The sequence below is a fragment of the Chiloscyllium plagiosum genome, chromosome 1, assembly GCF_004010195.1.
Source record: "Chiloscyllium plagiosum isolate BGI_BamShark_2017 chromosome 1, ASM401019v2, whole genome shotgun sequence".
Classification (NCBI taxonomy): Eukaryota; Metazoa; Chordata; class Chondrichthyes; order Orectolobiformes; family Hemiscylliidae; genus Chiloscyllium; species Chiloscyllium plagiosum.
This window is the reverse complement of record NC_057710.1, coordinates 79,655,579-79,671,731: the sequence shown is the minus strand read 5'-3', so window position 1 is coordinate 79,671,731 and position 16,153 is coordinate 79,655,579. Positions and strand designations below refer to the sequence as shown.

The 16,153-nt window shown below is 40.1% G+C and overlaps 1 protein-coding gene across 1 annotated transcript; it reads right to left on the bottom strand.

The window, feature by feature from the left end:
- Positions 1 to 286: 286 nt before the first annotated feature.
- Positions 287 to 14,055, bottom strand: LOC122555640 (general transcription factor IIE subunit 1-like). Its single transcript, XM_043701640.1, has 4 exons — positions 13,412 to 14,055; positions 10,506 to 10,707; positions 9,633 to 9,856; positions 287 to 779 (listed from the first exon to the last, which is right to left on the bottom strand). Exons 1-4 carry the CDS (start codon positions 13,854 to 13,856, stop codon positions 394 to 396), a joined length of 1,257 nt encoding a protein of 418 aa, XP_043557575.1. The 5' UTR covers positions 13,857 to 14,055; the 3' UTR covers positions 287 to 393.
- Between the last annotated feature and the right edge of the window lie 2,098 nt (positions 14,056 to 16,153).

Below are 16,153 nucleotides of genomic sequence, written 5' to 3'. Positions count from 1 at the left end.
TTTAGTAGCAATAACAGAGCAGAAAGGTCTGTGGTAAATATTCTCACATCAACCACAGGAAGTGAAAGGGTAGTCAAGTCAAATTGGCCGTTGCATTTATGAAATAGTACTCTGACCTATAGTTTCTCCAAATTAAAAAAAAAACGTGAATACACAGAAGGAAAACCAAATTTATGGGTCAATTCATACAGAGAAGATTAAGATGACAACACAAGTTTTGAAACTTTCTCCCATAGTAAGACAGAAGTGCTAACCATTAAAGGCCTTTGATACCACCATACCAAAATTTTTTTTTTTAAACAGCACAAAGAGAAATTTACTGACTGCAAAACTAGCTTGTAATACAACATGAATTTAATACAATACAAGTGAAATTTGAATACTAAAAAGTGGTTAATCATACATTAAATGGAACATTTCTTGAGAAATACTAATGTAACGCTCTCGTTCTTTTTCTGTCATCAAAGATACTAATTCAGGATTTTGACTAACTTCGCTGTACAGGTGCAACTTTCCAGCAACCATAACTGTTGACTTCTCTAGTACAAACTCATTTTCCTCTTCCTTTCCATCCAATTTTGTTGGTGGTTTTGCATTCTTTGACTCATCCTCTGATTCACTGGTCTCACTATCTGGTTCACTCCGATTTGCATTTGAAGGGAAGGTTGCTCCAGTTAATGATTTTTTCTCATGAATCATAAGTGTTTTTATGACCTCAGAATTTGGAACCTTACTATTCAGAGCTGTATCTTCATCAAGCATTTCAGATGTGGTGTGTTCTGGAACAATTAGACAAGTGAAGTTTGGACAAAGTGGTCAAATACGATTGATCCAAAACAATTTCTTTTCACTACCTTTATTAGAAAAAAAGTATTTAGCATCAAAATCGGCATTTAATTGACATCTAAATTATCCAATGTATTACAATAAAAACACAGATGGTCTAATATTTTGGCATGATAATAGCAAACTAGATAGCAGACAGTGATGTGGTGGTAACATCACTGGGCTAATAATCTAGAAATTCAAGATATACTTTGGGGATATGAGCTTGAATTCAACCAGAGCAGATGTTGGGATGTAAGTTTTAAAAGCTAGCAATAAAAGGCAACTTTGCTGGTGGTCATGAAAGCTCTTTTGGCAGTCATGTAAATCCAGGTCCACTTCAATATTTCTACTCAATTACATTCTGAAGTGACCTAGCAAGCTAAAGGGTAGCCAGGAGATTGGTTAAAAAAATGCTGGCTCAGCCATTGATGCCACATCCCATGAACAAAAAAATAAAAGTTAATATTTCTAATTGGCAAGACAAAGTGGTGTGCCATAGGGATTGCTGCTGAGTTTTTCTATAAAAAGTTATGTAACTAACTAGAAGCCGAAGGCATGTTTTCCAAATTTGCTGACATAGGTAGAAAGCATGTTTTGAAGAGATCACAGGCTAAAAACAGGGATTAGAGATACCTTAAATCCTGGGCAAAAATCTTGCAAGAGGAGTATTATGTGGGAAAATGTGAAACTGGCCATTTTAGCAAGAGGAATTTTTTTGAAAAAAGCATATAACCTAAATTGAGAGAAATTGCAGAGCTCTGGAGGTACAGAGTAATTTCTAACTGCTACGGCCAAGGTGGATGGACAACAATGAGTCAGCTTGAAAAGGATACCTGACAGCAAGGGACAAGATCCTGTTGTGGCCCATATTGGCATTGACAACCTGGGCAAGGGGTTCTGATTGGTGAATATCAGGAATTAAGAAAATATTTAAAAGCACAGGTCATCAGGTTGTACTTTCAGGATTATTACCTAAGCCTTGTGCAAATTGGCAAAGAGATAAGATTAAGGAAGCAAATACATAGCTAAAAGGAGAGCTATGCAAAAGAGGGCTTCCATTTCATGGGTCACTTCATCAGTACTGGGATAGACCCCACCTGAACCAATCGAGGACTGGGATCCAAGTAGAAAGGCTAAAGAGAGAGAGGCATAAGAAGGATCTTTAAACTTAAGAGGGGGTGCTCAGATTATTAAAATTTCCAACGCAAGTAATAAGACAGTTTGGAGGGGTTCAGGAATTTAACTTCAGGCACAGCAGATAAAAAGGACAAAAACTACAAGTAATAGGTAGTCCATGCAGAATTCAGGGTGTTGTATACGAAACAGGTAACTGACGTCGTAGTGCAGATTTGAATTTCCATAGGATGATGTAATCAAGCATGACCAGGGCTGGGAACAAAATATCCAAGGATGCACATCCCCTTGAAAAAAGGGCAGGCAGAAAGGCAGGGGTTGGCTTGCCTCACATGTTTAGATCAGTAGCAAGTGATAAGGTTGGAAGGCATAGAATCTGTGGGTAGAGTTGCAGAACTGTAAAAGGCAATAAAAAGGCCCTGATGGGAGTTATATAAAAAATCTCCTAGCAACAGCCAGGATGCAGGGCAGAAAATCAATTCAGGGAAGATCGTGCCATTCCTATTACAGTAATCATGGGTACTTAAATATACAAGTGAACTGTTGGTACTGGATCTCACAAATGAGTTTGTGGAAACGTCATTATGATAGTTTTGTGAGCAGTTTGGATAAGAGTCCATTCAGGAACAGGGAATTGTGGATTTGGTGATATATATAGTGAGGCAGACTTGATTCGGGAGCTGAATGTGAAGGATCCCCTCAGGTCAGTGACCACAATATAAAATTCAGCCTGCAGTTTGGAGGGTGAGAAGCTGGAATCTCAACAATTCAAATCAAGTGAAAGCAACTACAAAGACAAGGAAGGAGCTGTTCTGAGCTTTGGAAGGCACAGCAGACAAACAGCTCAACAAAAAAATATATAACATGCTAAGAAGAGGACAAGGTAACAATGGCCAACAAGGGAAGTCAGGGACAGCATAAAAGTGAAAGGAAAAGGAAATGTGGTGAAGATTAGCAAGAAGCCTTTAAAATCCAGGGAGCAATTTTTAAAAAAAAGTAAGAGCATCGGGAAGATGACAAGATTAAGCTTGCAAAAAAAGGAGATTGCAAAGTATTTTTGGATATATTAAAAAAAAGAGGCAGTAGATATTGGACTGCTGGAAAGGGAGGCTGGAGAAAGTGAGGAATGAAGAACCCAGGGTTCTGATGGAAATAGCAGAGGAGATTCTGGAGGCATTGATGGTGATCTTTCAGAAATCACTGGAGTGAGGCAGTTTCCTAAAAGGACTGGAAAATGGCTAATACAGCACACCTGTTAAAAGGCAGCAGATGATGTCAAATTTTAGGTTGCTCAGCCTGACCTTGATCATTAGGAAGATTGAGTCCAATATTAAGGATGAGATTGCAGTGTACGGAAAGATAATACCTGAAAAATCTGCTCCTGTTTTTTGAGGTAATGAGCAAGTTAGACAAAGGAGAGCCAGTGGATGTGAACTTAATGAATTTCCAGAAGGCCTTGGACAAGGTGCCAAACAGGAGGCTGCTGAATAAAGCAAGAACGCATGGTGTTAGGGCCAAGATACTAACACAGACCAAGGATTTGCTGACTGAGAGTAGAGTAGATAAAGGAGTCTTATTCAGCCTAGTGGCATTTCACAAAGTCTGATGCTTTGGGAAGTTTTGGGAACAAACTATTCATGTTTATATTTCTTTCTTCAAATCGTCAACAGAGGGCATTATTTGCTGATAAATTTGCAGATAAAGATAGGTAGAGGACAGAGTGTTGAGTGGGGAGGATTTGGAAGGTGAGGAATGGGCAAAAGATGAAATACAAAAAGTGGGAAAAGTAGAGGAAAGCAGTTTGTTTGGGAGAAGAGGTGTAGACCATTTTCTAAATGGGGAAAGGCTTCAGAAATCTGAAGCAAAAAGGGACCTGGGATTCCTAGTTCAGGTTTCTCTCCAGGTTAACATGCAGGTTCATTTGGCAGTTAAGGCAGCAAATGCAATGTTTGCATTCATTGTGAGGGGGCTGGGATACAAGAACAGGATGTACTGCTGTGGCAGCACAAGGCTCTGGTCAGGCTGCATTTGGAATATTGAGCAGTTTTTGACCCCTGTCTGAAAGGTGACTATGCTGGCCTTGGGGGGGGACGGGGGTTCCAAGGAGGTTTACAAAAATGATCCTGGAGATGAAGGGCTTATTGATTCTGGGTCTGTATTCAATGGAATTTAGAAGGATGGGGAATTGTGGGAGTGGAGAATTTTAATTAAAATTTAGAATACTGAGAGGCCTCAATAGAATGGATGTGGAGAGGATATTTTCACCAGTTGGTGAGAAAGTTGGGCCAGAAGGCACACCTCAGTGTAGGGACATCCTTTAAATGGATATGAGCAGGAATCTTTTCAGACAGAGGGTGGTGAATCTGAAATTCTTTGTCACAGAAGGCTGTGGACGTCAAGTTATTGACTGTATTTAAGACAGAGATAGATAGGTTCTTTAAAGGGTAAAGGGAACAAAAGGTTACAAAGGATAAGGCAGGAGAATGATGATGAGAAACGTATCAGTCATGATCAAATGGCAGTGCAGACTCTATTCTGAATGATCTGTATCTGCTCCTATATCTAATGGTTTATGCATGAATCAAAAGCAAATAACTAATGAAAACTAATTCAATGTTTGTTTATTGCAGGATGAATGGCATAAAGAAAAGATAGTTAATTCTGGAATGTGTGCCCAGTACGAGTCACCTTAGTTCAGAAAGCCTCAAAGGTCAGAAAACATTATGTTGGAAGCAGTTCAGAGAAGAACTGTTAGAACAACCCATCCATTCCACATTTAGTCTATGAGAGAAAGACAGGCTAGTCTTGTGTCCTCTGCAGTTTAGAAAATTAAGATGTGGCTGGATTAAAATAAGACAGACCCTAAATAAGGTATAGGATCAAGGATTCTTGACAGCTAAGTAGAGAGGATATTTCCTATTTAAAACAATCTAGAGCTAAATTGTCACCCAGTTAAGGCATCTGAAAATTAAGGGTCTGAGTCTTTGACACACTTTCCACCACCTTGAGGAAAAGTCTGACTATTCAGTTAGAGGGTGTCAGATTCTGGACAAGATGAAAAGTTTTGTGGGGAGTTAGCTAGGAGGGAGCATGGAGTTAAATGAAATTGGCCACTATCTTATTGAATGGGGGAGGAGGCCCAGAGCCAGATGATATCTGCTGCAAGTTTGTTTTTTTCTTCTTCTCTATCAAAGACCACAGTTGATAAATTGTGATATCAGGAGAATCGACGTTTCGGGCATTAGCCCTTCTTCTAATGCCCGAAACGTCGATTCTCCTGTTCCCTAGATGCTGCCTGACCTGCTGCGCTTTTCTAGCAACACATTTCCATCTCTGATCTCCAGCATCTGCAGACCTCACTTTCTCCTCAAATTGTGATATCACCCATTGTCTATTCCTCTCAGATTGAGATGAGCAGAGGATAGGTTTGACAGTATATTCTGGTGAAAAACTCTTTGTAAAATCTAATATCTCTCAGTTTATGAACATTGTTAGTTTGGGTGCTGTTGAATCAGACAAGGAATAGGAGCTCAATGCTTGTGATACTTTGAATAAAAACAGTTCTGGCTGGAAGAGCCCTGTCAATAAGGTTTAAACCTTAGACTAAGTTCACGTGGGAGTTACTGGCTGGCCAGCATTTATTGCCAGTCAGTAATTGCCCTTGAACATGGTGGTAAGCTTGCCTGAATCCATAGCAGCCCTATGGTGTAGGTTGACCCACAATGTTAACAGAATTCCAGGATTTTGACCCATTAAGTCACTCAACAGGACAATTCACAAGAAGAAGGGGAAACAAACTTTTCTACTGAAATTAGGGGAGCTGTATAGTACTGTTCAGTCATTTTCACTATATAGATCTGGCAATGTGTTTTGTGGTTGTCAGAAAGAGAGCCTTAAAACAACAGAAATTTAGTGGCATATGTTTGTTTGCAGGAATACATGGTGCACCAAAAACGTGTTTTGGTAATGTGTGCCAAAAAAAGGAGAAATAATGGTAGCTTGAAATTTGTAATTACACAATATCTTGAGCAGAGTTTGATTTTGGTGAAGATACTAGTACAAAAAGACAATTAAGATTCTCATTTGACAAGCACAAGCCACTACTTGCAGTGTCCCATCAGCTTTGTACACAAGGCAGTCCTGTACACTTGCAGAGTTTCCTTCTCTTTCCAACAGGGGAGGAATTTTGCAGAAATTAAGCAATGTCCTGAGGTGGTACAGTGACTGCTAGGCAGGCAGCATAATAGAGGATGCACCATATTTCTTCTGGGAAAGGAGCATGCAGAAAGTAACATTCCAGAAAAAATTACATCAGTTACATGCTCTGTCCAGTAGCCCAGAGAGAAATAATTTTTGGCCATTATGTTGTCTGGGAATGCCAGCTCATCTCCATTTGAGCTGCTGTTGCCAGTGTAGTGAATTTCAGGGCCAGCTTTCTATAGTGTCAGAGGTAACTATTTCCTGATTTAAGAATAATATCTTGTGATAAACTAAATCATAACTACATGTCCCCATCTGGTTACAGGTTACTTTGATAGATATTGTGACAGTGACTAAAGAACCAGAAATCTTATCCCCTTCAATGAACCTAAAAAGGAGTTCTACCCACAAGTCTATGACAACAGTGGATGGTGCTCATCTCATTTCTCAGTATTAACCCTTCCAGGCCCATATAAAACATGCCATACAACAGCTTTATAAATGAAGCACTAAAAACATTTAACCTCACAACAAAAATCCTTTCCCATCTTCCAACAATGGAAGAGTCCAGAATGTTAGTGCAAAAGGCTGAAGTATTCGCAACAATCTTCAACCAGAAGTGCTGAGTGGGTGATCCACCTCAGTCTCCTCCAGCACTCCTCCTAGCCAAACCAATTCAAGTACAGCTACAAACACTGGCATCTACTGGACCCAAAAAAAGTGGCAAGTAACAAAGGCCACACAACTATTTCACCACTGCTCTTTAACATTCAAAAAAGGTGTTATAACCAAATCTCCTGACATATTCAGCATTGTTATTTCCTCAACCCAAACATCCTGGGCATCCCCATTGAACAGGAACTGAACTGGACTTGCTATAAATAGTAGTGACAAGAGGTCAGAATAGGAATGCAACATGCAATTCGCCTAACTTCCCACTTGCCCGGATAAGTACAGTTCAGCAACACAAAATCCTGACACCATACAAACCACTATTACAACCGCTAATGCAGAAATTTGCCAAATTCTTAAAGGCAGCACCTTCTAAACCCACGCCAACTATAACAAGGAGGGCGAGGGCAACAGATACATGGGAACATCCCCATTTGCAAGTTCCTCTCCAAGTCACTCATTATCCTGACTTGGAAATAGATTGCCAATCCTTCACTGTTGCTGGGTCAAAATCCTGGAATTCTCTCCATACACAGGATTGAGAATTTATCTGGGCTTCAGCAGTTTGTGCAACTCAGGATGGGCAATAAATGCTGCCCAGCCAGCAATGCCACATCCTATGAGCGAATGTTTAAAAGTGAGCAACTATTATTATGCACTGCAGTATTCCACAAGTAGGGTAGAAGCCACTTAAAAAGTCAGGGAAAGCCACCTAGTAAAAGCTCACCTTCAAAGCACAGGAAGTTTACATTTTCTTGTACCTTCAAAACAAGCAAACCAGGACTTCAAAAATTTTTTTAAAAGTCTCATCAGAAAAAACAACGGTCACTGGGCAGAAAAAGATATATAATGGTTGGGTTATACACAAATGCTGGACAAGGAAGTGACATTGACTCAAAACACAGCACTACCAACTGCAAAGTGGATACCTAATTAACTGGTAGGAAAGGGTATTTACTATGCATACATTAAACCTCCAGGTCATAATCAGAGCAGAAGTAGATCATTAAGCCCATCAAGTCTGTTCCAAATTTCTTGCCTTATTCTCCCATAATCCCTCAATCCCCTTACTAATTAATAAAAGGAGCTCTCAGTCTTGAATATACTTAAAGGCCCAGCTTCAACAGCCCACTGTAGTAAAGAATTCACTATCTTCAAGAAATTCTTCATCCGTCCTTACTGGGTCATCCTTTATTCTGAAATATAATCTTCTTCTGGTCCTAGACACTCCCACAAGGGCACAACTTCTCCACATTTACCTTGTTAATTCTCTATGAATCTTGTATAAATATGGACTCCTTTTTATTTAAAGTTAAAATTAGCAAGCTGAACTTAACTTTTTCTTAAGGCACTCTTCCATTCCTGGAATGATTGTAGAGAACCTTCTCTGGACTACCTTCAATGCCAGAATATATCTTTCCTTACATAAGGAGAGCAGACAGGTTCACAATATTCCAGCTGTGGTCTTACTAGTACCTTGTATAGTTTTAGAAAATCTTTCCTTTTTTAAAAAAAGGGAAAAAAGAAACAAACACTCATTTGAAATAAGTGCCAAAATTCCATTTGCCTTCACTATTACCTGCTGTAATTGGATGTTAGCTTTTTGTGTGCATGTACACTCCCAAATCCTTCTGTTCCATAGTTTTTTGCTGTCTTCGTCCACTTTAATATTCAGCTTCTCTATTCTTCCTACCAGAATGCATAACCACTATTTCCACATTATGCAAAAGCTTTGCAGATGGACTATAAACACTTAAATCTGTGTCACTCTGTAGATGTTGTGTTATCTTCACTATTTGCCCTCTCACCCATGTTTTTAATCCACAAACTAGATGATTTGCATGATAATTGTATTATAAGTAGTGGACACAGCCCTGATTCGTGAATACTTTAATTACAGGTTACCATCCGGAAAACATCCCCTTATCCCAACTGTTTTCTACTCATTAGCCAATCCTCTATTCTTACCATCACAGGCTCGTCTTAAAATGTAACTTTGTGCAAAACCTTTTTTTGGCTTGCTCAAAAAGTTTTTATTATATTTACTAGCTCCTTCAAATTTTTTTTCCTAATACATTAGAACATACAACTGCCAGGAAATAAATTGTAAATAATAACCTGGATCGTTACAATGTAGTAGATTAAAAACTTCAATAAATAGAAAATAAAACATTAACAACAAGTTTTCTGTTAAGTGATGGGACCTGGCATGAATTGCTTTTTATACTAAATACCAATCAGTCACATTGGTCATCTTGGTAATTTAATTTTAGACATTGAGGTAGTTGCAGAATAGTGGGTCATGATTACTATTCCCTCAAGTTTTGACACTGGTATCTCTCACACCACTTTCAATCTCATTCCCACCACACACAGACACCAGCGTGTAGCAACTACACAGATACACAACAGTAATTCACCCTGGCTTCTTTGGCAACACATTCAAAATGCCTCTACTACGTGGAAAGAGGAGGGCAGCAGGTAACATGGGAATATCACCACAAAAGTTCTGCTCCAAACTAGACTTGGAACACTGTCAAAATCCTGGAGCTCTCTTTCTGACAGCACTGAATCTATCTACACTCCCCTGACTGCTGTTGAAGGAAGGGGTTCACCACAAGGTTGATGAGGGAATGGGCAATACATGCTGACCTCGCCAGCAACACCCACATTCTGTCAGAAAATAAAACACATAACTGCAAGAAAAAAACCAAACGATTCAGGATTGCTGAAAATAAGACACGTTAAATCATTTCCTAAAGTCTCGAAGGAAATTATATTAAAATGCACATACTCACCAACTAAATTCTCCATTTTATCCAAACCAACTCCCTCAACAGTGCTTGCAGTCATCCAGATGGGCTGTGATTTAACAGGCTTCACAGTTTTTTTCTTAGATTTAGCATCAGATTCTTGGACATTTACAACAATGTTTTGTTCATACAGATCATTGCAAATTGCTTTATTTGACCATCTCTCTGGATGATCATTACTTTTAAGGCCATGTGTCTTCGGATTCTGGCTGAAAATAAAATACAATCACTCACTACATGAATAAAGCTTTGAGTGATTCCTGACTTTTATACCTAACCACTACTGATGTGAACAAGAAAGTCAACCTCTTGTGGGGTTCTGGGAAGTGGACTCCTGCTATAATCTAAAATTCTAAATCCTAAAAACGATTAACCTTTGGGTCATTCAAGCTCTAGTTTTCACAGGGACTTCAACTTAATGTTATCCAACATAAATAATTTTAATAGAGCCAGTCTTCTAGATTTATATTAACGATGGATTTGGACAAAGCACTGGCTGCAATTACCTTCTTGTACAATAATAGGTACTTTGAAGTGTTGGCATTGTACAGTTAGGATAAGATAAATCTGGAAGTATCATTTTAGATGAGCAGGATCTATATATGTAAAAAGATTTTAATGTTTAGCTAATCAAGTTCTGTTCTCTATACACCCTGTACCATGTATTGCTGACTAGAATCACTAACATTCAACTTATTCAATGTACGGGGTGATTAGCATGCCACCATTTCACAGCTCCTACTCCTCAGGTAATAAGCTAGTACCCAAATTCAAAGAATCCTTTAGCATTTGCTTTCTGTTCTGATTAAATTATTTAGTGACCAGCAGTATAACAACTGAATTTCAGATATACGCTACCTTATTGCCAGTTCTGGGATCTCAGTTGGTTGTGGTTCTAAGAGTTCATGTGGAAGAGCAATATCTTCAGTTTCACGTAAAAGTGCATAAATTGGTTCAATTTGTTCATTAAACGTTGCCAGAAGTGTTCGAGCATCACGTTTAGGTATTGCAGAAGCATCTTCTTCTACCTCCGTGAGACAGTATGTACAGTTAAAATTGCCTATAGATTTTACAGGAACAGCAAACAAGGATAATGACAAGGGAAGGATTAATAGTGGAGCACAGGATTATGACATTTGGCCTATCAAGCCCAGGTGCTAGCAGTGCTATCCAGTTAATCTTACTCCCAATATTCTCCATAAACCTATGTTTACAAAAACATTTAAAGCTTTTGCCTTTTCCACATTGCCTTCTTAATTTAGAAGATTCGCTCCCAATTAATAAAGGGGTTGGGAGAATCACCAAAAATCACAGGAAGGAATTTACTAGAAACTCTAATTTGCTTCCTCTTACCTCCTCAGTCTGCTGTACGCACTTTTGCTTCAACTGAAATTTAAACAAAGTAGAAGTAAAATATAAAACATCTGTCACTGCCTCCAAAAAGGTATGCAAAAGGTACTGCTCCAGTAACAACTGAAGATGGTGAATGGAGGAAAACATTACCCTCCGCTTTGGGATTTGTTACCTCACCTGTATCCTTGTGTTTTCAACAAACGTTAATTGTAATGTACTTGAGATGCCATTAGTTAAATCATTAAAAAAGTGCTCAGCAATTATTTTTCCCAAAATCACATTTTTCAGCCTTTCAAGTTTCAAATCCCCAGTTCTTGTCATTTTCATTCTGTTAAAAGAAAAAGTCTATTTGGACTGTACATACTGAGCAATTCTAAAAATAACTTCAAAACCACATGCTCAATGTACTGCAAAAGGAGCTACAAGAAATAAAAGGCAGGATCTCACCTGGGTAGTGCATTGTAACTGATGGAAATTGAGAAGGAGTGTGATCGGGTTGCTAATTCAGGCTGAATTAATTGGGAAGGACAATTGTAAAGTATTTGCTCTTCTTATGTAAAGCTAACCACCTGTTTGAAAAAAATGTTTCTCCCACAAAATCCTTAGATTAAAAAGGTGTTAAGGGACATATAAAGTAGGTTAATTTGGGCATATTCATCCAAGTTAGTCCACAGGTACAACTTCAGAGTTTTGTCGTCACTGTGGTCCTACCAGATTTATAGGTCCTCGGAGAAGCTCTTCTAGTCATCAGACCAAAAACTCAAATACTGTGGCAGCAACAGCGGTATCAGAGGTTGAATCCTGCAGCAAGTAACTCACCTCTTGGAAAGACCAGCAAGACTGACTACATATGAAACTGTAGGAATTGGGGGGAGATACTAAAATGAATATTTTGCATCAGTATTTACTGTGGAGAAGATATAGAACATGGGAAGATAAATTGAAAAATGTTCATATTACAGAAGTGTTGGACATCATAAAATGCATAAAAGGAGGATAAATCCGCAGGACCTGATCAGGTGAACTCTAGAACACTGTGGGAAGCTATCATGGACAGTCACTAGAGGTGCAGGAAGACAAGGTTGGCTAACATGGTGCTACTATTTAAGAAAGGTGGTAAGGAAACACCAGGGGGACGTGACCCTAACATTGTTGGTGGACAAGTTGTTGGAGGGAATCTTGAGGAATGGGTTTTCACATATTTGGAAGAGTAAGGACTGATTAGGGATAGTCAACATGGCTTTGTGCATGGGGAATCAAGTCTCAAACTTGATTGAACTTTCTGGAAAACAAAGAGGATTGATGAGGCCAGAGCATCGGATGTGATCTATTTGGGCGGCACGGTGGCACAGTGGTTAGCACTGTTACCTCACAGCGCCAGAGACCCGGGTTCAGTTCCCACCTCAGGCGACTTCTCCCCGTATCTGTGTGGGTTTCCTCCGGGTGCTCCGGTTTCCTCCCACAGTCCAAAGATGTGCAGGTCAGGTGAATTGGCCATGCTAAATTGCCCGTAGTGTTAGGTAAGGGGTAAGTGTAGGGGTATGGGTGGGTTGCACTTCGGGGGGTTGGTGTGGACTTGTTGGGCTGAAGGGCCTGTTTCCACACTGTAATGTAATCTAAATCTAAATCTAAATTTGGACTTCAAGGTATTTTACTGGTTAGCAAGGTTAAGGCAGCATCCAAGGAGCAGGAGAATCGACGTCCAGATCTCGGGTTTCTGAAGCAATTTGCGTTTTCCACATTGAAAGAGCTGATTTCAACTGAGAGTTCAGCAAGTTGCTGCCAGGTGTGAACGCGGTAGTATATAATATTACTGCCCTTCCTACGGCACTGATCCTATTTGGCAAAAAAAAAGGACTGCAAATGCTGGAAACCAACGTCTAGTGTTGCTGCAAAAGCACAGGTCAGGCAGCATCCGAGGGGCAGGAAAATCGAAGGAATGCTTCATTGGAAGGGCTTTGGCCCGAAACGTCGATTTTCCTGCCCCTCGGATGCTGCCTGACCTTTTGTGCTTTTCCAGCACGGATCCTATTTGGACAACCCGCTGTACAACATGTAACTTTCAGCCATTTCTGCCGGAGTACTGAATCAGGCTAAACTTGGACTACCTCCATACGCGTGCGCGGTTAAACCCCGTGTTAGACAAGTTTAGCTGATTCCGTATTTTGTGGGGGGGCGTAGAAAGAACGGGACAAATTTCAGAAACAAGCTGGAGAATCCTTGCAATATCTCTGTTTGAGAAAATAAAACCCATCTTACTGAAAGTTTGTCAGCTGCTAACCCAAAATAACCTTCTGCGGTGATATTCAAATTATCGCGTGGGATGAATTCAAAACCAACAATTCTCTACCAAAACAAGGGATGAAAATCAAAACATATGTTCTGGGGAAACCGATAAAGTCCCAGCTCACCTGTACAAGGGTCAAACAAATGATTGACTTCCAAATCAGTAAATGTACTGAAACAGAGCGGACACTTGAAAGATGACCTTGTGCTTGAATTCCTCTCGTCAGTTTCAATTTTTCTGCGCATAATATCCAGTTTGTATTTGACCACGTCCACCAGCAGCTTGTAGTTGATGTAATAGTAATTATGTCTGGAACTTTTCCCGTCAGAATTGGTTTCCACCCTTATTCGGCTCTTAAGAAACTTGTCAGATTTTAAGGTGTTGAGGACAGAGCGGAGCTGCTTCTTGTCAAACTTCAATAGTTGTTGCAGGTCATCCTCCTTCACACAGGGATAGCGAATGAGAATGTCCAGAGTGAGGGAATATTCCACCCCATAGAATCCACGCACTATGTACTTTGCTAAGCGTTTGAGAGATGCAGGGACTTCCGTAATGACGTTTTGGTCCATGATAGTAATTTTTGTTTAAATAAGCTGGAGAATCCTTGCAGTGTCTCAGTTTTAAAAAAAAACCAAAATTACTAAGTCTTTCAGGGGAACGCGAGTATTACAATTCCAAGAACCAGACCAGCAAAATCCCTCCATTAAAATTAGAGATGCAATGCAAATTCTACTCTCGCGTTTTAAGTGTGACTGGTTATTAATTGTATTCTCCCGAAGACGATCAATGGAAACTCATTTAATCACGTGTCTGGAGTTTGCACATTCTCCCCGTGTCTGCGTGGGTTTCCTCACACCGTCCAAAATTGCGCAGGTCAGGTGGATTAGCCATGGGAATGCGGGGTTTAGGGATAATCGCGGGGAGCTAGACCTGGGTGGAGTGTTCTTCGGAGAGAGTGCAGACTTGATGGGCCGCCTCTCTGCATTGTGTGAGCGGGACGGTAATAAGCAGGGCTAGGTATCCTAGGGAATGTTTCCTCAGCTCTGCAGTATAATCACAATAACATCGTGAAATTTCAAAACTGGATTTAAAAAAAAAATCTCTACAGTGTGGAAACAGGTCCTTTGGCCCAAGGCAATGCTGACCCTTTTACCCAAACCCATTACTCTATATTTACCCCTGAGTGATGCACCTAACCTACACGTGACTGAACATTATGGGCAATTTAGCCTGGCCAATTCACCTAACCTGCACATTTTTGTATTGTGGGAGGAAACAAGAGCACCCCGAGGAAACCCACACAGTCACTAGAGGCAGAAATTGGACCAGAGTCCCTAGTGCTGTGAGACAACAGTGTTAACCACTATGCCACCTGTGGTTGCATTGGTTAACCAGGCCCCAAGAAGAAAAGAACTTTGTGCTTTAATATCCTCGTGGTGGGCAGTACAGGTGGTTTGGGTCAGTGGGCTGAGGGGTGGCAGGTGGGTTTAATTTGGATAATTGTAAGGTATCCCATTTTGGTAATACAAGCAAGGACAGGACTTATACAATTAATGGTATGGCCCTGGGCAATGTTGCAGAACAGAGATCTAGGGGTTCAGGTACATAATTCTTTGAAATGTGTGTCACAGGTAATGGTGTTTAGTAGGCTTGCCTTCATCGGTCAGACCTTTTTGAGTATGGAGTTGGGATATCATGTTGAGATCGTATAGGACCTTGCTGAAGCCTCAAGTACTGTGTGCAGTTCTAGTCACCCTGCTATAGGAAGGATATTAAATTGGAGAGTGTTCAGAAAAGGTTAACTAGGCCTTTGATGGGAATTAAGGGTTTGAGTTATAAGACTAGGCTGGGACTTTTTATCACTGGAACAGAGTTCATAAAATCAGGAGGGGCATATGTAAGGTGAATAGCAAAAGGTCTTTTTCCTAACATGGGAGAGTTTAAAGTTGGGGGTGGGGGTCAGGGTCATATTTTCACAGTGAAAGTTTTGAGGAGGACAAGATGGGCAATGTTTTCATAGAAACAGTGATTTGTGTGGAATGAACTGCCAGAGGAAGTGGTGGATGTAAGTGCAGTTATAACATTAAGACAATTGGAGAATACAGGAATAAGAAAAGGTTCAGAAGGATGAGGTAAACTTAGAGGAGAAAGTGAGGTCTGCAGATGCTGGAGATCAAAGTTGAAACTTTATTGCTGGAACAGCACAGCAGGTCAGGCAGCATCCAGGGAACAGGAGATTCGACGTTTCGGGCACAGGCCCTTCTTCAGGATTCCTGAAGAAGGGCCTGTGCCCGAAACGTCGAATCTCCTGTTCCCTGGATGCTGCCTGACCTGCTGTGCTGTTCCAGCAATAAAGTTTCAACTGAGGTAAACTTAGGCCAGTTGGACTATTTTGGTTTGGGAACATGGTCCAAAAAGACTGCTGTATGACTCTAACCTCCAAGCTCTATTCTGAAGTGCTGTCAATGTTTATCCAATAAGGATCATTATTAGAAGTGATTGGAAATCTTTGTACCAGGAATCCTTTAAAAGCAAATAGTCTACCTGTCACATGGGATATAGTTGATCTAGTATAGATCAGTAATCCAGTTCTTGCAATATGTCATCACATATAGAATATTAACTTTAAGTCAAAGTTTGCACAAGTTTACTTGCAAGTAGACAAAAGTTTACTTGCTAGGTACAGACAAATGTTATCCTTGCCTGTAATGCTCAAGCCCCATAAAGTTCAAATTTCTCCAGGAATTGTTTGGCGATAGTATATTCTTTGTCTGTAAGAACTATTAAAGAGCAAAAGGTGATTTGATTGGGAAAAGTAGTTTTAGCTACCTTTACGTGTTGATAGAGTGAAATAATATAGAGGGTC